General features: G+C 40.7%; 1 protein-coding gene across 2 annotated transcripts in view; it reads right to left on the reverse strand.

Annotated features, from left to right (window-relative positions):
• The window catches only part of PRKN (parkin RBR E3 ubiquitin protein ligase), a 1,321,737-nt gene that overhangs the window by 162,540 nt on the left and 1,136,935 nt on the right, over positions 1 to 22,262 (reverse strand). For both annotated transcript variants that reach the window (XM_077755151.1, XM_077755149.1), the window contains exon 9: positions 18,431 to 18,580. In XM_077755151.1, the coding sequence (XP_077611277.1) occupies positions 18,431 to 18,580 (150 nt within the window). The remainder of the gene's footprint in view (positions 1 to 18,430; positions 18,581 to 22,262) is intronic.

The raw sequence follows: 22,262 nt of genomic DNA on the forward strand, positions 1-22,262 counted from the left end.
GGGGCGCCGCGCAGCTCAGATGGGGCCTAGGAAACAGGAAAATCCGGGCTCCTGCCAGCTGCAGGGTGGGGGCGGCTGGGTGGCAGGTGACTGCTGGTTAGGGGACACCCACCCTCTCCCTCTCCCTGCCTCTCAGCACCTGCCGGGAAGAGGGAGGGTCCTGGGCAGATTCACCGTCAGCCTGCCAGACAGGGAACTTCTCAACCTCAATCGCAGGCTTGCTGGAAGCTGACCTGGGCTCTATTCCCAGGCTTAGGAAACCGAGTAGTTCAGGAACGAGAAAACGGGTAAGACTGTAGAAGAACAGCTTTGAGAAATGTTCTGTAACTTTTATAGTGTGTCCTACTTTTAGGGGTAAGTAAACGTCTTTGGAACCAATCTAGAGATAGAGAAAGTGCACTGAGGGAGTTCCTCAAGTTTTTCCACAAGTTTTTCATAAGGAAGGGATTTTGGTAAGAATGTCTAAGAAGTTTCACCGTCCTACCCTTCCCTGTTTGTGTGTGTGTGTGAGGGGGGATGGGTGGTATGGTGTTAGGGGGGATGGGTGTGTAGTGTGGTGTGTGTGTGGTCTGTGTGGATGTGTGTGGTATGGTGTTGAGGGGAATGGGTGTGCAGTGGTGTGTGTGTGGTGTATGGAATGAGTGTGGTGTGAGTGTGGTACGGTGGGTGTGTGGTACGTGCATCTATGGTATGAGTGTGGTCTGGGGTAGTGTGTGTGTGGTGTGTCTGTGAGTCTGTGATACGGGTTTGTGTGTGGGAGGTGTGCTGTCTGTGGGTGTAGAAACTGCTCTGGAAAGAGTGAGGTCAGTTCCAGGATGGGCCATGATTCCTTGCATACTAACGTCAAATGGTTTTGAGACCTTTAAAATATCTAGGGTTATTATAAGTTAATTTGTGCTTCTCACTTCAGTATTTTAAAAATAATGTTATTTAGGAAATCATACTTGCTCAACTGAAAGTAGTGAGGATTCGAGAAGGGGATATTCACATGGTATTACGCCTGAAACCTCACTGTCACAGCTCTCCAGCTCCCAGAGCTTGGAAACCTTCATGCTACGCGTCTTTCACTTTTCCCTGTTCACCGAGTGCGCAGATGCTGAGATGTCCAAGCAGAGAGGGTGGTTGGCACAGTCCACCCCTTGCCACCTGCTATTCCTCAAATACAATGAGAAAAACTTCTACAATTGCCAGCTGGAGATGTTCTCACTTGACGGACTTTTAACTATGAAATCCTCTTACACAACGCTGGGATCATGATCTGAGCTAAAATCAAAAGTCAGATGCTCAACTGACTGAGCCACCCAGGCGCCCCTTAAGCACTTATTTTCAATGTTTGTTTTTCTTTTTTTTTTGAGAGAGAAAGAGAGACAGCGTATAAGTGGTGGAGGGGCAGAGAGACGGAGACACAGAATCCGAAGCAGGCTACAGGCTCTGCGCTGTCAGCACAGATCCTGACGTGGGACTCGAACTCACAGCCGTGAAATCATGACCTGAGCCAAAGTTGGACACTTAACCGACTAAGCCGCTCAGGTGTCCCAGCATTTATTTTTAGAAAAAAAGGAAAGTCACTAAATTGTGTAGCATAACAAAGATGAGTGAGTAAACATTATATAGTGTACACTGAATTATTATTACCCATTAGTTTTTTTAATGTTATACAGAAAGTGGTTGTGAATTCCATCAATTCCTAAATAACTTCTAAACTGCCAGAGGGAGCTGAATCTTCCACAGCCCTAAGGTATTGATCTGAAGTGAAATTAATATTGCAAAACCAGAATCCCTAAAATGTCTGAGGAAAAAAACCCGGTAAGTGGTAATCTGTGTTTTGCAAAGTTATTAGGAGGGTTATGTTAATTCGAGATCATATTGGTCTTGTTGATGTTGAAGTAATAAAATAGGATGCATTCGATGGACTAAAGTGAATAATGCCTTGGCTGCTCGCATCAGGAAACCCTAACCAGAGCCCCAGCCCCTGCACTCAAATCACAGAAAAGGACACTTCATGACAGTCCGTCACTCGCAGCTGATAGGTTCTCCCAAGCAAGGCGACCCCTCCAGCTAATGCTAATCAAGTAATTGTCTTGCTTTGCTTCTGAGGTTTTCCTCCATAAAAACTCCCCCTCCGAGGCCCCCAGCTTCTATTCGTGGAAACTTCTGACTTCTTTTAGCCTGGTGCTGCCTGGTTTGAGTCCATGCATGCTCTAATCAACTCTTGAAAATTTTAACGTGCTTTAGTTTACCTTTTAATGGTGACTTCAGTAATTTCCCTTTTCCATCCATACTCCCCCACTGGCACTAAATTACTTTTCCAGAATCTCTGGTCATGTTTCTTCTCTGAAAGGCCCTCTCTAGTCTCCAGGGGCGGAGGAGAAGGTCCCAAATCTGACACTTGGCATGTAGGAGCTCTGTGAGCCTCATCCTTTCCTGGTCACCTGCTCCATACTCTCAGGTTTTTGCATCTTCTGGGCCTTCATCCTGGTGCAGAGTCTTATGCCTGGAATATTTCGAGGGCCCACGAGGCGACATTACTTCATTCTTCCAGGCCCTTAATGAAGCTCCCACCCTCAATAGTTCAGAACTGTCTCCTCTTGTTGGATAATTCAACATACAACTAGGTGTATATGGCTGAAAACTTTGCTGGTTGCTGAGGATACAAAGATCAATAGAATGCAGCCCTGTTCACCCCACCAGAGGCCCACAGATTAGCCAGGGCAAATGGTTTGTAAACAAGCAATGCGGCAAGTGTTAACATAAACGATGTTCAAGGTGATACGGGAGCTGGGCAAGCATGCCCTTAACTCTTCTGAATTTCTGTGGCACGATCTGGCGTGACTCTGTACTGCCATATGGGTATGCTGTTTTGTGCATGCGTGTCTTGTTTTCCCATTTGATTCCATGGTCATTGAGCAGGGCACTGAGCCATTACCTCTGTGTGCCCACAGTGCCCAGTACAGCATCACATGCCTACTGGATGGTCAATTAATGCCTGTAGAATAAATAAATGAATTTCCCTTACAAGTGTTACTAAGTTTAAATATAAGGAAGGATGTATTGAATATTTTTCTCCCTGGTGAATGTTTCTGATTAGAATAGCTTTGTTGCTGAACACAGCAGGCTTTCTGGTGATGGAAGAAGAATAAAAGCTAACACTTCTAGGAACTTCTGTTGCAAATGTAAATCAGAAGCCGATCTTACTCCAAGTGCTACATGAAGTCTCATATTTAATTTGTAACTCCAAAAGCTTTAAGCTGTGGTACGTGTGATTCTACACGGTTAAGCAGTACATTGGTATGTAAAATTAGAACAAAAAGATTGGAGGGTGAAAACTTCAGTCCGACCAGGGAATTTTCTAGAATTGTACCTCTACTCTCAGTTTGTGGCAATCCTGAGCACTAACTATTTATCTGCACAAATTCAGACAGTTATCATGGCAACACCTTTTAATGTAAGGGTTGAGTACAATTTTATGGGTATTATTGAGACTTGGAGGTCTAATTTCCATGCCTTTGAACAGAAAAAAGTGAAAGGCAAATATTGTTTAAAGAAAAGATCACCATGCAGGCACTCAGTCTTGTAAAAAAATAGAGAGGAGGGAGCATTCTGCTCAGAAGATGTTTTTCCTCGGAATGGAAAGAAGGGGATGGTGTTAGTTGAAAGGGTGGAGAGGACTATGGCAGATGTGGGGGATGCTTCAGAAGGAAAGGAGATGATTTATTTTCAGAAATACCAAATAAAAGCTGTCCTGTCTGGTGAGCAGTAGGTTTATGACCTATTGGAAATATATATGATCTGCCCCCCACAACGGAGTCCCAAACCCTTAGACACTTTCCTTCCTGGTTCTTCTTCCCCTCTGTTTCAAAGGCTTATTTCTATGGGTTTTGCAGTGAGCATGCACCAAAGGGAAGAGGGACTGAAAGTCTCTGTGCACCTTGGGAAATGTACATTTGTTTCAGTCAGACTACTTTTTGCCTTACACGAGTATAGGTGACGTCTGGGTAAGGCTGTAACCTCTGTAGTTCTCAGCCAATGAGGAATCAGGGGAGGGACTTGCACGCTTGGAAATAAATTGCTTGTGACTGCCTGTCCATAAGACACCTGCTCTTGCAAGAACGTTGATTAAAGCCTCGCTTCACTGTGCTCTGAGTTTCTGCGTCCCTCCTTTGATTGGGTCAGAAGACTTATTTCTCACGCACTGACCTCTGTCACCCTTTCCTGCCTCATAATAATTTTAGCCAGACAGACGGCATCCACTGTCTTTGAGGCTGGCCGTGGGGCCATGTAACTCATTTCTCTCGCCCCGGTATGAGCTGTGTGACACTTCTGTGTCCAGCTGTAAGGAATGGAAAATCCTCCCTGACTTTTTGGCACCACGTATGGCGGCGACGAAGGACTTTGTGGGGGCAGGGCCACCATCTGGGCTCAAGATTTTTATGAGAGAGAAACAAACTTCTATCCAGTTAAGACACTGCTGTTTTGGGTCTTGGTCCCACACCATGGAACTGATGTCTGACTAACATAATGGAGTACATGATGATCCATTTAGCCAGAACAAATGAGGAGGAAATCTGTATTGTTGATTACAGCTACTGTGGACACACAGAAGTATTACAGGATATAATCTGATGGTGATCTTGTTTGCTACTAGAAAGTTCTCATCAAGTAGCTCTTTATGCTATCTGCCCAAAGTTCTCAGTGAACGAATTCCTTTGACCATTTTTAGGATAGTGCACATGGACCAGTTAAGAGATTTTGACTTGAGAAACAGAAAACCCAATTCAACTGACTTAAAAAGAAAGAAAGTGTATCCTTTCCCATAACACCTGGCCCAACCACACAGTGGCTTTTGAGATAATTAGCTGAGCAGCACAGCCAAGACCAGAAAGATCTGGATTCTTCCCCAAACCAATACAAGTTAAGAGTCACAGGAATAGTAAGACTGGGTTAGATGACTCAGGATTTTCTACTGACTTGGGTATGAGTTCACTTTCCAAAGGGGAAGATCCTAGAAGAAAACTCAGTGTTCCATTAGCAAGAAAAAGAGGAAGACGTATGTTTGGAGGGAAACCAACACAGTCCACTGCAACTGGTCCGAACACACTCAGGTTCTGTCCATGACCTGTCAGGAGCTCGCCCTGGATAGGCACGTGGCCAGGTGCTCAGAGGCCATGCTCCAGTGCAAAGCAGTCTTGCTTGTAGAGGGAAGGTAAAGAGCTTGTAGAGCAGGCTAATTCTTTTCGTACTGCTCTAGGTGTAATCTGTGTCCCTACTGATTTATGATTATACATCAAAAATGGTTAAAATGGTGCTCAGAATATTAAAGGCATACCTGGTAAGAGTTGCATCTATGCCATGTTTATTATTGAAGTCTAACACTTTTCTGAGACCATACTAAAACAACCTTTGGTTTCTTTAGAACAACAAACTAAACATACACACAGCAACATAGCGTCCGAACGACCCATTTCGAGACCTTTTAAAAATCTCTGTTCCATTCATAATGTGAAGCAGTTTTTATGCAGCTCACTATGGGAAGTTCTGGGTCAATAGACTTAGTCTAACAAAGATCTTATCTCTTTAATCCTATCTTTCAACTCCAACTTTTCTTATTGATTAAGTGAGGCTCCTGCACTTTACGATAATACAATACCATCCAATACCGTTTCTACAAAAGCCGGGCCATGTCTTCACATAAAGCAGTCTTTCAGAAGCTTCCTTTGATTTGGATTTACTTCTTCCCAAACAGAGCCATCTTCTGAATATAGCTCTGCTCTCTCCTCCCTGTTTACATGTAAAATGATTTTCACGAATGGTCTAAAGAAGGTTGCTAAATAACTGGGTGATTTCTCTTCCAAGAGGCATCCATGCCAAGCACTTCACATTCTTTTAAGCAGCCAGCAAATAAAATTCCATCCTATTTCTGCAAAAGATTAACTTATAACCTGACTGGACTCATTATCTCTTCTTTTAGTACTTCTTCCAAATAATCACGCACTGCCAGTTTGCAGGTGGGTATACATGAAGAGCCTCACATTCATGGAGAGAAAGAGGCAGTAACAAACACGCTATCCAGGCATTTGCTTAAGAATTCTCTAGGGATGGGTCACATTCTGTTAAGTGGAGTGGCTTCTGTCTATGGAAGTAGCCTCAGGAATAGCTAATTCAGACTTCCTTTGAATTATGGACCTGTCAGTTTAACACTAATACCTTGAGAGGAAGTGGGGGAAAAAAATCACTCGACATTAAAGTCCCAGCTGTCATGGCGTACTGGACAATAACCAACAAGGCTTTGGGAAGAAGAATGTATGTCAGGGACAATATCATTTCTTTGTAAAAGGGAGTGACGTGCAGTATGGATGGGGGAAGAAACAAGCATTCTGGAACTGGTTTCTACAGAAAGGAGGAAGAAAATTGCTTTCTTTTTGGAAGTGAGTAGAGTAATAGGTCCACTTGACAAATTACTTCCTAGAGTGCATCAGATCGTGTTATCTCCCTCTGAGAGGATTCCTTCTTGTTTTGATCCTTCTTCTGACCCTGGTTCAGGAAGATAGGCAGATGGGGCAAAGCTCTTACATGTGGCCTATGCCTTATCCACAGGCTTGAAGTCTTACTTGATTTTTTTCTTCTCCTTGAAAAAAATCCTTAAGTAAAATCAACATGAAACAAATCTTATTCTCTATTCACAATATAAACTTTTATTATTATTATTATTTTATTTTTGAGAGAGAGAGCGAGCATGTGTGAATGGGGGAGGGGCAGAGAGAGAGGGGAACAGAGGATCCAAAGCAGGTTCCACACTGACAGCAGAGAGTCTGATGCGGGGCTTGAACTCATGAACCGCAAGATCATGACCTGAGCCGAAGCCAGACTGCTAACCAACTGAGACACCCAGGCGCCCCCACAATATAAACTTTCAAATGGACAGGTGGACAAAGGCCAGTATAGCAGGCTCTGCTGGTCCTGCCAGATTTACTTCCTGTGGGCCTCCAGTCCATACAGGAGGTGGGGGTCAAGATCATGTTGGGCCAGATTTGTCTGGGGGAGACTTCAGAGTTCTACTCTTGGGTCTCATTCATTCTGCACTGAAGATAAAAAAGACATTGTTTGAGGACCTCCCCTGGCCGAATTGTTGGGGCCACTGCATGCGAAGCAGGGAAAGAGGGAGGCTGAGGTCCAGGGAACACTTAGTTTATGCGTCTATAAGAGACGGCTAGCGACTGACAACAATACCAGTGACTCGTCTTTACCCAGGAAAAGCCCTGGTCCCTTGCAGGAGATTGCAGAGAACTGATCTAATAATTTATAGACATAGCCTTTTCAGTGGAATGTGTGACCAGCAGTGAGAAATGCATTACTCCGGTGCTGAGTGCCTGTTTAGTCCGGGCCATACTGTACTCTGTTTTGATGTCATTGAAAATCAGGTACAAACAAAAACAAGATGATAAAATACACTGTAAGAATCGAATTCCTAGAATACAGGTATGTGTAAGGTATCATCAGAATATGTTTTCCTATAATTGAAGAACTCCTTACACTCTTTTAAAGCTACCCCAAAATGAAAAGTCACCTCTTTGCATTGGTCTGTTCCATGCTTTGGTGAGATGTCTTCATAGAGCTTATTTTGAGAACATAAATTAAATTTCCCAGCAGACTTCACTCCCATTTTTCTTAAATATGTCACTCAGCTAAATCAGTATGACAGGAGAGTGTGTGCTACACAAATTAATGCTTGAAAGATTCCAAGCTGGACCACCTGCGTCTTTGGGAAAAAGCGTTTATGATTTGGTTTTCCTGCCCCTGGTCTCTGCTGACGGAAGGCACGTTTCCTCTTCCCTAGTCCAAGCCCAAAGCAACACTATGTCTGAAATGGTGTCAAATTCTACCTAATTTAATTATTGGTTACCTTGCTTTTATTCTTAACATATAACATTACTATCTTTTTAAAAATATAACACATTTAAGAAAAAGCTCATAAACTAAGAAATCCTTTATGTCATTAAAAGTAATATATATATGTTTAGAAACTTCAAACATCACAGAAAGTTATAAACTAAAAAACTAAGGCTTCCTTCCCTATAATCCCACTTTCTCTATACAAAGGCAACCACTGTTAATAGCTCCTTTAATTCTTTCCAGAAAATATTTTATATGAGTATTAATCTTCTTTTTTGTGCTCTTTTTACTTAATTCTATATATTAAAAATTGTTCCGTATCAACACACAGGTTAACCTTGTTTTTTTAAACAGGATATTGTATTTTACTGTATAGACATGTCAAAAACATATTTAACCACTACATTACTGAAAATTTGACTGTTTCCACACTTTTCTCTATCACAAGACAGTGCTACAAAAATATCCCCCACAAATATCTTGATAAATCTCTATGATTATGTCCATAGGTCTATTTCTAGCAGGATCTCATTACTGTTAAACATCTAGGAGCAAGGGTTGGTTAGGATTTTGCAACCCAAGTTAGGACAGAGAACTTTGATCTGCAGGGATGATTCTGTGATAGGGCTGACACATGGCAGGTATTAATGTAGGCAAACTAATCTTATTTTATTTGAGGCAAACTAATTTTAAGCACTGGAATTAAAAGCCCGGATCTGGACATTGCTGAAGTGGACACCTGTCAGATCTTTGGGGATAAACTGAATAACCAGCTATTGTTGGACTTACCACCAAACTTGGACTGGAGATGAACAAAGAGTTAGTGCCACAAGCAGGACTTAGAAACCTGCAGAGCAACCAAGTCTCTTTGGGGCGTCATACCAAGGGCACATGGGTTTGCAGCACAGGGCTGGGCGTCACAGACAGGGGGTGCACATTTAATGTTAAATCAAATTCTAGGAGGACAAGGCTTTCTTAATGAATTGAGAGAATGATGACACCTTAAAGGGACCCTAAGACCTCTTATCAGTCATGAGTAATATACTTATTACTTACTCAAAGTCAGAGAGCCTGCCTGACTTTTGATCCAGGGAGAGAAAAGGATGACTCCAGCTGAAAATAAAATGGGAGGAACAGAGTGTGGTACAGCCATGTGTCGGACTATGATTCATCTGTGCAAAGGAACTCTGATACAGGCCACCGCATGGATGAGACATGAAAACTTCGTGCTGAGTGAAATCAGCCAAACACCAAAGGACTCTGATTCCACCTATTGTGAAATATCTAGAATAGGCAAATTCACAGAGACAGAAAACAGACTGGAGCTTACCAGGGACTAGGGGGATAAGGAGTTAGTTACTGTGGAAGGGGTACAGAGTTTCTGTCTGGGACGATGAAAAAGTTTGGAAGTAATCAGAGCTGATGGTTATACAACATTAGGACTGTACCTAACGCCACTACTCTGTATGCTTACAAATAGTTATGAATGGCAAATTTTATGTTATATATATTCTAGCTCAATAAAAATTAATGTAAAAAAGGCAATATGAAAGAACAAAGAAAACCGAGTCGATGATCACAACCTCATAATCTGGAGTATGAATATCACTGTGAAAGATTAAATGAGACCCAGAAAGTATAACGAAGCAAAGGGGACGAATAATTATTGGATCCTTGAGGCCATTCTCTAAAGACAGCGTGACGGGAAATCAAGAAGCCCCACTGCACAGGAAAGAATGATGGCGGCCAGGCCCTAGATAAACATGGAGGAGGAACCAAATCCTACAGGGGCTGCCCTCCACGAGAGCCCTAAAGAGAGAAGAGCTGGAGGCAAGTCCAAAAGAGGACATGATGTGTCTCTGTGAAGCTTTCACCACCAGATGATAGAAGCCAGAGAAATAGCGGGGAATAAAAAATAATTAGTATAATGAGATGGAGCATAGCTCTCTGTCCCCAGGATCTACCAATGGCCTCTGGGAAGAGAGGCCCTCCCATTCAGGATGCCAGGTAAGGAAAATCCAGCCAGCCACCTTGTGAGAGTGCTCCCAGCAGGGCATTCACGGCTGTATGTGACCCACGTACCACAAGATTGGGATCACCCTCGCAGTGTGCTGCAGCCATTCCTGACTGTATAGAAAACCAGAGCAAAGCCCCAAACCCCACAATTCCTTCATCATTATCATATCGTCCTATGCCGTTGACGCTTTATGAGACTGACATAATAGTAACATCAACTATGTGAAACTATTTTATTTACCAAAATATTATTTATTCTATGAAGCTTAAAGATCTTCATGCTCATTAATTATCTGATAATATTAATCACCCACAATCATAACATTTCACCCCATCTTCTCTATGGATCTTATACCCCTAGGACTATAATCAATGGCTACCTAAGAAAATAAAAAGATTTCACTATAAAAATATGCAGTGTCAAAAATACACCCCCCAAAAATACGGTATACAATTTCTTTCTTTAAAAAAGTATACTTTGTTAGTTCTCTACAAAGAGGAAAATGGAGATGTAAGGTTCCTAGCCTTTGATCTCTTTAGCTCTTTAGGACTGTGATATGTTTGCTGTTCAGCAATGTCCGTTTAAAAAAATAAAGCAAATGCTTTCATTCCCAAGTTGTTCCACGAAACACCTATCCTACAAAATGCACCACACAAAAGGCAGTTCTTGCTCTAAAGAGATTAGGACATGCTGCTTGTGGTATTCTCTTTGTTCAGGCAAAATATGTATTTATATACTGAAAGCTTTAAGTCCCCCACCTCTGTTTAACTCAGCTTAACACTAGTTTCCAAGGTCTCCGATAATGGACTTCTGCCCAGTGTCTCTACCTCCACTCCAACTCTCCTCCCAGTGACAGCCCCCTGGAACCCGTGCTGATGAGTCTCCCTTTGGAAAATGCTGTTGTACATTTTTGTACTTAGGAAATGGCTTTAATTTCTGGAAAGATTTTTCTTCTTAACCAGATGGAAGAGGTCGAAGTGTTTGTATCTGAGACACAGGAAACTCTTTTTGAGCGATATTCTAGTCTTTCTCTAGACTCATGCTGTCGGCTAGGACTTTCTGTGCTGACGAAGATATCATGCTGTATCTGCTTTGTCTAGTCCAGTGGCAGGAAGCCACGTGTGCCCATGGAGCATTTGAAATGTGTCTACTGGGACTGAGGAAACAAATGTTAAAATTTGTTTAATTTTACTTTAAATTCCCATGTTTGGCTAGTGGCTACCATACTGTACAGCAGAGCCGTAAGCTGAGGTGAGAGCAGAATCAAAAGAAATTTAGAGACACTATGTTATCTTCAGTAGAAGTCTGTTTTCTAGAATGTTCTGAGCTCTCCAGTAGCTTGTAGAGCTAAAGAAGAAATCCACTTGCCACAAAATTGATTTCTTAACATTATTCAAAGAGATGGAGTTTACCATTTTGAAAGAGTATCAATATTTCAGACTTCCCTTTATTTTAACAAAAAAATAACTAAAGACATGTGGAATGGTCACTGGTCTGAGCTGGATTAGAAAATATGTCTTTCTATTTCAAACCACAGAACACTTTCTAGGAACATTTGCCAATTGATAAATGTTTTCCAGAGGAATGGTATTCAGAACTTGTTTGTACATTTGTGAACGATTCCTTTAATTAAAATAAATATTCTCCAAAGCTTTCTATCTTTGCACTTCAAGCTGTCTCTCACACAGAAAGTCTAGCAAGACTTGTTTCCAATCTGCAAATGAGCCAATCTTAGAGTTTAAATTAGATTTTTGGACACATGTCAAATAAACATAGAATGCAGATTTTTGACATTTCATAACACTAACTTAAAAATACTTTTATTTATATATCAAAGAGTAGATATGAAAGAATAAAGGGATATATAAAGGAATAATGGGTCGACAAGCCATGATTCTATTCTTTCTGTGTTGTAGAGGCCAGGTGGTTGAGGCAAGTAAGGTCTATGATTGTAGCCAGATCTTCATGCTTACAAACTCACATTTAGGCACGCTGAAAAATACCTGTCCCTTTTGGTGTCACCTTGAAAGCATCACAGTATAAACCACAGGTATTTGGAGTCCAGATTTTACTCGCTAGTCTTCCTTTTAAAAAGGGAGAGTTCAATATAGGCTTCAAAATACTCCACAAAATTTAAGGAAATTTAGAATTTTTATAAAATTAAACTATCCTTAAAGATTAGGAAAAGTAACCATTTTGTTTTCCCTTTTATTATTAAATATCGACCATCTGCTCACTTTCTATTTCTGAGCTCCTTATACTGAAAAAAAAAAGCCTCCCCATCTATTTATTAATTTAAGTTTTTAACTCAATAATCTGATCTTTGAGTGAAAGACTAGGTGTCTCCAGTTTTCTTCATTGGCCCCTTTCCTATGGAAAGTGAAGCTTGGACTCTGATTTAACCACAATCTTCAAAAATATAATAATTCTATTGTTATAAGTAGTTCAAAATCACCATTTTCAACAAAAATTTCTTTGCACATAGCAGGTCATACTCCATAATTGTACAGATCTAGGTGTAGGTGTGATGGAACCTTTCTATCTTTGAGACCCTCTTGAAGAAAAATGAGAGAAGGCAACCCTGGTAAAAACAAGGGGGCTGTGCAAGTGAGGAGACCAAGGTGAACGCTTCATTAGTGCCTTCATAAATCTGCCACAGAGCAACACGCACTCTTCAGTAAAGGAAGGAGTGATTATCAGGTGCCTTAAGAAAGTCTGTCCTATTTCCTTAACAAATGTTCTGTAATGTGATTTTTTAAACCTGTTCTTTTTTCAGTTGTTATCTTATCCTAGAATTTCTAATTTGAAACAGAAAACTCTTCACCTAACCCCTGCTATTATCCCAGATAAGAAATGATCTCTCAGTCATATAATATCCCCAAACAACACCAAACAAGATAATGATGTTTTATTTATAGAAAACTCAGAAGGTTTGATTGCCTTAGCTTTCTGTATTTCCAGGTCAGCGAGTATTAATGTATTCCATATTTTGTTTCTGTTTTCCAGTATTAAACATGTCAACATTTTACATTGGAGTCATAAAAGTTAGTGAGATAGTTCTGATGAATAGCAATAAGGCCAGAGTAAAGAATAATGCATAACATGAATTCCTTAGGAAATCAACTAATATTTTTATAAGCAGTAGTAAAAACATGATCAAAGGTTAGCAGAGAGTGAGGTTAGGCTATTTGATCCCAAAATATATTCTTTGTTGAGTTCTGTCTATCAATATAAAAATATTCTGTGCTGTGCCAAAACCAAAATCTCAGTGCACCCAAGACTAAAACATTTTATATATCAGAATGTGTAAAATTCTAATTTGGCTGTGTTGCCTTTGACAGGGTACAAAACTATAATTCTTGCAGTAGTTACAGGTTCCTAATTGACTTTTTCTGGATCCCTGAACTTAGAATATTTTGTTCTGAACTGCGTATTATGCGTGCAAGTAAAACACTGTATATTTTATATTTTTTGATGAGGTTCTTGTTGAGGCAAGGTAAGCCATCTAATATTGGGGTAAATTATGATTAATAGTTGAAAGTAAAAGTGATAGTGTATTCCTATTATTTCTACATTATTAAGATTCATCCATCCATCCATCCAATGAACACTGAACTCCACATACATGGATTTACTGAAGACAGTAATATCAAGTCTAAGGATGGGAAGATAAAGGCATGAAACAAGCATAACACTTCAACTTCAATCCTGGGACATGGGACGTAAGCTCCAATAATTCTTTATAATGGTAATAAATTTGCTGGAACCATCACATATCTGTCAGGCCTTTCTGAGGTAGACTGACATTATCATTTAAATAGAAATTCTTGCCTTCATTTATTAGCTAATATATACCGTTCACCAGGTAACAGTTAAGCCTAGTGATATAGTTGAGCAAAGGATCAAGTAACCTGATTTTCCAATGGGCATTACTATATGTTTGAATAAGAGAGGCATAAATACTAACCTAAGTACCTATTTTCTGAAGCCAAAAACAGTCCAAATACTGAAGTATGTTTTTTGCAGATGGAAACTATGTACAACAGTAACCATGGGTGTATGAAGGACCATCTAGGCATGTAGTGGTGAGCTGATGGACTGGAAGACTGAATCCATCCAAGCCTGGAGTACAACACACAGAGCCGTGTCTCAGCTCTGAAAACGGGTGTCCATAGGCACATCACAATGTACTGCTGAGACCTAATTTTTAAAATCTGTTAATGACAGGGAATTTGGCTCTCAACTTTTTCTCATGAGATACTTTTTGTAGTATCAGGCATTTCTTGAATATACAGATAATAAAAATCTGTTGGTAGTTGAGAAAAAATTAAGCACAGATAGACTCACAGGTATCTTACATTAAACCTGTAAACTGCAGCCTGAGAACCACCTGGGTTAATGATTTTTAGAGAGTCTTCATATCCAAGACTCTATGATTCTTCCACAGCTTTCCTGGAACACTGTGTAGGATGAGGTGCCCACTATTCCCCGAGGCGGGCCATTTTGTTTTTGGTTGTCCATTGTGTTGGTGCAAATGCTAAGCGGAGATTCATCTTCCTCTAACTTCGACTTACTGGACCCTTTTCTGAACAACATGAACTAACCATGATTTCTACCACACAACAGATTTCCATTATCACCCTGAAATCCAGAAAAGATTGGCAGCTTATATACAAATCATAGCAGAACTGCATACATCAGAAACAGGAGAAGAGAAAGAGGGAAAAAAAGTGAAGCCAGAAAACGAGCTTCTAAATCTGCTCCTAATGGTTCATTTATATGCTATAGCTGGTACACATATGTGGCTCCAGGTTTTTGACCAGTTATCTTTCAGAGGGACACCTTATTAGTTGTACCATATACAATGCCTTCAAGGACAACTTTCCTTAGGATAAGAGTAAGTGCTCCTGTTGCAAAGGACAGCCTAGAATAGCCACTATGTTTCCTCATAGAAAAGTTCATTGGGACAGCCTAGAATAGCCACTGTATTTCCTCATAGAAAAGTCCATTGGTATTAAACTTCTGGTATAAAGACTACAATGTAAATGAATGACATTTTGCCAAAGTACTATGTAAGAAAAGCAATTCTTTGAAGGGCTAAGGGCTAAAATAGTGAGGTCTAGGTACCCAATCCCCTGCTGTAGGTACAATCAAGTCAAGATCTGACTTGATTCTGGAATATTTGGAAGAGAGGATCAAATGGTTACCCTTTATGCAGTTTTTTTTTAATATTGAGACTTTTAAACAAGCTTTTGATAAATATTGATTACACTTTTGATTGAATACTACATACTGTACATTGTATGCCAGGCACTGTTCTAAGCACTTTACATTTATGATCTCATTTCATTGTCATAAAAGTCTTAAATGCGGTTGCTATAATACAACCTATTTTAGAGATGAGGAAACAGAAGCACAGAAAGGTTAAGACCAGTAGTAGTTGGTGGATACAGGATTTGAACTTAAGGCATCCAGCTCAATCTCCTTTTTAACCACTATAGAATCCCAGAAAGCATGTTAGGTGGGTTAACATCCTTTCGTGAAAGTTGAGAGTTTGAAGGAAAAGGGCAATGATGAGGTCAATATATCTGTGTTGAGAAGTCAAAGCAATGAGAATTGATGTAAGCTTGCGCAGGAGTATGGTGATTGGGGCAAAAAGATAGGAGAGAAAGGAAAACATCAAGTTAAGCACATACTTTAGAAAATCATTTCTTTGTTCTTTTTCCAAGTTCTTCAAATTGCAAACTGTGGGTTCAGAGTATGTTCATGAATTCTTTGATACTCTTTTCTTTTAAGACAGTGCCTAAATACTCATGGGGATGAGCACTGGGTATTATGTGGAAACTAATTTGACAATAAACTATTTGTAAAAAAATAAAATAAAATATTAATGACAGAAAGAAAAAAAAAAAGACAGTGCCTGTCTTCCCTTTAAGGGTGGGCTGGATCTTACACATCGGTTCTAATGAATGAAATGAAGTAACGGAGTACAACCTTGGAGATCAGGTCACACAGGCACTGTGGTTTCTCTTCACTCTCTTGGATCACTTGCTCCAGGTAAGTTAGCTGCCATTGCTGTGGACAAACAGCCTAAGAAGAGGACTGTGTGGTGAGGAACTGTGGCCTTCTGCCAATAGCCAGTGAGGAACTGAGGTTTTCTCAGTCTATAATCATGTGAGCGAACCTCTCTGGAAGTGGATCTTCCAGCCCCAGTCGAGCCTTCAGATAACTACAACCCAGCCTGGCTGCAGCCTCATGAGAGACCCTGAACCAGAACCACTGCACTAAGAGACTTATGGACTCCTGACCATCAGCAACTGTGGGATAATAAATGTCTATTAACTAAACAGCTAGAATTTGAGGTTATTTGTTATGCGGTAATAGATAAGTAACCTACAAACTGATAAGCACACTTATCAGAACCACAAAACAGAACAAATGAAAATAAAATAAAACTCATCACTTATAATTTCGAAAGGACAAAGAAACATTCTGAAGATAGCTCTCCTCATTTAGGTAAGCTTTGCCCCCAAACTCTTTAATCCAAAGGTATTACAGCAATTCAATTCACTCCCAAAGTAATTTTCCATGACTTGGAGCTTAAATGTTATGTTATTTACTTACAATGTGACACTGCATGCAAAAAAAGGAAGGTATAGCTGTTCAGTATGTAAAATTACATAAAACCTTTGAAATTCTTTTTTTTTTTATGTTTATTTATTTATTTTGAGAGAGAGCATGTGAGCAGGAGAGGGGTGGAGAAAGGGGGAGAGGCAGAATCCCAAGCAAGCTCCATGCTGTCAGCACAGAGCCAGACATGGAGCTTGATCCATGAACTGTGAGATTGCAAGCTGACCCGAAATAAAGAGTCAGACACTCAACCAGCTGAGCCATCCAGGCACCCCAAACTTTCGAAGTTCTTTAAGCAAGGTGAACAACTGAATGCAGAAGATGGGCCAAAGAAACTCTTTTCCCCATAAAGAAAGTTAAAACCTCAACATCCAACTTTAGGGAATGGAACAACAGTAGGCAATTAGCAGGCAGAAGCATACAATTTAGATATTAGTTAAAAACTATTATAACTTATTTTATAACTTACTTCAGAAGAAAACATTCACTAGCATTCTGATCCCAGAAATTAGCAGCTTGCTCAGGACACACACAATCAGTTCAGGTTATACAGTAAATGATGATGATCTGGCTGGAAAGTATAGTTGATTTTCATGATTTCTAAAGTTAGCAAACACGACTTGTGTTTCCATCCCAATGTAATCATGACTATGGATTATGATTAATCCAGAGACATTTTTTTTTTCTGACTAGGCATCACGGTATCTTGCTGGTTTTCAACGTCCACTTTCTCTACATGATGGCTCAGCTCAGGGCTTTGCAACCGAGTGCATGACAGATAGGTTGACTAAGGACAGCAGATATCAGCTTATGCATAGGTGACTTACAGCTCTCAGCCAAAAACTAGGCCCAGGCAATATGCCTCTGCCGTCAACACTCCTTCTAGAAAACTCCTCATGAAGTTGCAATTTTAAAAGAAATGTTTTCCCATCAAAATTCAATAGCATTTTATAAGCACATATACTTTCTTCCTTTTCTGGCCTGTGTGTAATTTAATATCAGGATTATTATCCATTTGTCATTTCAACCTATAATTTAGCAAGCCTTTTTGTGTTTGAGTTATGCTTCCCTCACACCTTCACTGTCAGCTTGCAGCTATAGATTCATTCAAGAAGCCATCTGGGTCATATTGGTTGACCTCTTAGAACAAACATTTTCCATGTTTCTTATTCTGCTTCCCTAAGAGACACCATTAGTTTTGTTCATCTCTATTTAAAATGATTTTATGACACCATAACATTTCAAGTTTTCCATATTAATCTTCATTTTATTTCTTGAAATACTTAGGCAAACAATTTTTGCTAAAACATCACTGATGAGAAATTCTCTTTCCCCTTTACTCTGCCTACTTAAAGTCAACTCTGAAAAAATAAATATTTGCTCTGAATCAGCTGAACACCAGAAGGAAAGTTTAAAATCCGGTCTAGTAATTCACAATGTCTTAGAGAAAACATTGTCGTAAATAATTAAAGCAGAAAATCTGAATAGGACATCAATGAATGTCTATGCTCATAATTGGGATCCTATGTAAGAATTTAAAAATCTATTTTTTTCTTTTTTTTAAAAGTTATTTATTTTGAGAGAGAGAGAGAGAGAGAAGCAGAGAAAGAGGGAGAGGGAATCTCAAGCAGGCTCCGCACTGTCAGTGCAAAGCCTGACAGGGGGCTCAATCTCACAGAACCATGAGATTATGGCCTGAGCTGAAACCAAGAGTTAGATGCTTAACCACCTGAGCCACTCAGGTGCCCCTTAAAATCTATTTTCTTATACACCAGTTCAAAGACGTCTGAGTGCAAAGGGAAAAATGATAGTAAAACAATTATGTAATCTTTGCCAATTTGCTAACAATGAATCTGTACAAAATCAACACCCAGAGGTGTAGGTGGTACTTACCCCACAGCCCAGACCATTTCCCCCTTCACAAGTGACCCTCCTTCTGCCGGGCTCGGGAAGCAGCCCTGCTCCACAGCCTGGGCGAGGACACAGCACGCCCCCCATCTGTAGCACGCACTCTTCAGCGCCATATTGCTGGTACCGGTTGTACTGTAAAAAAACAACATGGGTTTTAAAAAGTGATAATACTAAGATGTGCTGTTTTAGCCAAAATGTTAACAGTTGGTGGTGTTTGGGTTTTCTTGATAATCTGTTTTGGTAAAAAAAAAAAAAAAATTGGGGGGGGGGGGGGGGGGGGGGGATAGNGAAAGGCAGAACAGATAACTTTGTATTTCTAGAAACTGGTCCTAAATCCACCCTCCCCCCAAGTTTGGTTTTTTAATATTACTACCATCAACTCCATTTAACAGTCTTATTTCACACAAATTTTAGGAAACATATCTATATTTTTAGTTATATGGACACATAATCCATCATTTTCAATCTTATCAAGGGATATATTTTCATGCCTCTATTCAGATGTCTATGGGTTTTTAAAACCATTAAAATTTTTTTTAATGTTTTATTTATTTCTGAGAGGGAGAGAGAGACAGCATGAATAGGGGAGGGTCAGAGGGAGAGGGAGATACAGAATCTGAAACTGGCTGTCAGCACAGAGCCTGATGTGGGGCTTGAACCCATGAACTGTGAGATCATGACCTGAGCCGAAGTCAGACGCTTAACCGACTGAGCCATTTTGAAAATAGGTCCTGATAGTCCACCCTGTGCTAACTGTGGGCAGCCCACAGGATATCTGAGCATATCTGAGGAATACTGAGCACATTCAGCTTGATGAAGAAGATTCATGTTTTCCTTTCATCCCTGTCCTCTTTCTTAAAGCATGGGTTCTTTTATCCCTGATTTCATCATGCTGTTGCATGGCTCGACCCCCTCCCTAGTTTCCCCAGCCCACAGCACAGAACTACACAGCGCAGATTCCAAGATCTTCCTATTGCAGCCCTGTTATTGTTCTCCTGGTGTTATTTGATCATATTCTCTTCTAAACTCAGATCAACTCAAATGGATTTGCTTGACTATTAATTAATTTATGCGACCTCCATTGACAGCTTGCTATTGTCAGACTGTGGGTGCTGGGGGTACTGAAGTGGACAAAACAGACACCTCTGCTCTCGTCCACATGCAGATAATAATACATGCTGAAAGGTTATATTTCAGTGGGAAGGAAAATACAAAACAGAAGAAACAGATTTGGGGGAATATGGGGACTATAATTTGAAGGGGTGATTAAGAGATAGGGGATGTCTTATGAAGAAGATACATGTGAGCAAACATCTAAGGGAGATTAGAAAAAGCAAACCATGTGGCTACCCATTGGGATGGGTTTTCTGGCCAAGGACAGAGCATTACCAAGATGCAGAAGCCAGAACGTGCTCAGTGCTGTGAGATATGGTAGAGGCGAATGTGGCTGAGTAAGAGGCTATGGGGAATGGCAGAAAATACAGTCAGAGAGCTCTGCAGGATCTGGGCTTTGTAGGTCCCTGAAGGCCAGTAGAAGAGTCTGGCTGCCTTTCTGAGAGAAACAGGAACCACAGGAGATTTTGGAGCTGTGGGGTGACATAATTTGACTAATCTTTTAAAGACAGCCATCTGGCTGAAGTGTTCGGAATAGACTCTCAGGGGGACAAGGACATAAGGAGGAAGCAGAGGGGCAGGGAGAAGGTTTTCAGCGATCCACAGGGAGGATGGTGGTTCGAACCCGCAAGCTAGAGGTGGAGGTGGCGATCCGCTGGATACATGGTACAGGCAGAAATGGCAAAAATTTTAGGCAGACTGGATACATGGCATGAGAAAAAAAAAGAGTCAAATATGAATGCAGTATTTTTGCCTGAGACGACAGAAGGACACGCACGCGCACACACACACACACACACACACACACACACACAGAATGAATAACTGAGATGGGAAGACTTTAGAAGAAGGACATTGTGTGCACGTGTGTGTGTGTGTGTGTGTGTGTGTGTGTAGGTTGGGAGTTGGGAAAAGGAGCCATTATTTCTATTGTGCTCATCTTCAGTTTAATAAACTGTTATGCATCTAACTTAAGATGTTCAGTGGCTAACTGAATGTATGAGTTTGGAGTTTAGGAGAAAGAAGTGGGTTGTAGATAAAAATTTTGAAATTATCTGTGCATGGAGGGCTAGGAGGAAAAGGGTTAGCATCAGGCCTCCCATGCATTTTCTCATTTTTCTGGCCCCAGGAAAGAAAGAAAGATGACTTGGTCAAATCCTCTTGTAAACATGCTAATGATACATCCATACAACGGCATTTGCTAGAAAAGATTCTTAACTGTGGAATACATTAAGCAGGAAATACGTAAGTGATGAATGATTCCTTGAATGATGAGTGATGGGATAGCTTATATAATTGAGAGATTGCACATTCATGATCATTCCATGTACTTCTCGGAGACTTCATTTATTAAATCTTGCCTGCAGTACACCCTGACATACTGAGAAACAATGTAGTCTGCTAAATGACCCAGACTTCTCTGTGGTTTGTTGGTGCCTCATTTTTACCCACACCCTTGAAGTCATTAGGAAAGCGTGACACAAGGTTACATCTAGGATTCCTTTGAGTCTGATTTGACAGCTTGACTCTGTGTTATCTCTGTAGTTATGAGACTGGCTGAGACTATCTAACCTTTGTAGGGAAGATGAAAAGGAGTCAGGAAAGGGGACTGAGAAGAAGCAGCCTATGAAGCAGGTGGAAAATGAAAAAGATGTAGGTGTTCTGGGAGCCAAGGGAACAAAATACTTCAAGGGAAGGGTGTCCTTGTCTCAAGGATAAATTGTCCGTGATAAATTATCTCAAAAGTTGCCAAGAAGGCAATTACTGGAAGCTGGTTGGAGTTGGAAATGCAGATTTCATTGGGATCTTGACAAGAGCCATTTCAGAGGAGTCATAGAGCCAAAAACCTTTGTGGAGTCAAATGGAGTCAGGACAGAATTGGAGGAGAGGAATTCTAAGAGGCAAGAATGGGCCCTTTCCCTCCAAGGAGTATGGCTGAAAAGGAGAGCAGAAACATGGGGTAGCAGCTGAAGGGGACAGAGGGACTGTAAAGGATTTTCTGAAAATGAAGAAATAATATGTTTATATGCTGAAGGGAGTGAGTGGGAAGAGAGGAGAGAACAGATGATGTCAGCTGGGAAACACCCTATGTCCTTGGGCAGGTGGAAGAGCGGGATGTCAAGGGTCAGTAGAGGGGCTGGCTTTGGAGAGAAGGGAGCCTTCCTTAGCAGAGGATGGAAGGCACACTATCTGTGCCCAGGTGTGGACAGATGAAAGAGGTGTTAGAATATTGAGAAGAGAAGAAAGATTATCAATGATCAGGGGAGAGGGAATGGATGGAGGGAGCTGGCATTATTGCTAGGCAGCTCTAACAACCTATTTGTAGGCAGAGATTAGGAATTGAAAGGAAAAAAAAGTCGGCAGAATTTATGTTTTTCTCCAATACCTGGCTCCAAAGTGCAGAGTAGGCAGGAAGTTGGATTTAAGCCAGGTGGGGGTTTGGTCAGGCTTATGGGAGAGAGCAAGACACTCCTCAGTCCCTCCCCCGCTATGTGTTTTTGGCACACAAGATCCTCTCATGTAACTGTGAATGATTTTAATAGCTATTTATCAGAACACTCTGAGATGCTCAGCTCAGTGCTGTACCACTAGACCTTTCAATATTTATGCATTGGCCTCGCCAAAATTGGTATGAAGTTTTAGTTTCACAAGATGAATGGGTTCTGGATATCTAATGTACAAAATGGTAGTACAGTGAATA

Source organism: Crocuta crocuta, unplaced genomic scaffold (genome assembly GCF_008692635.1).
Source record: "Crocuta crocuta isolate KB4526 unplaced genomic scaffold, BGI_CrCroc_1.0 scaffold11, whole genome shotgun sequence".
Classification (NCBI taxonomy): Eukaryota; Metazoa; Chordata; class Mammalia; order Carnivora; family Hyaenidae; genus Crocuta; species Crocuta crocuta.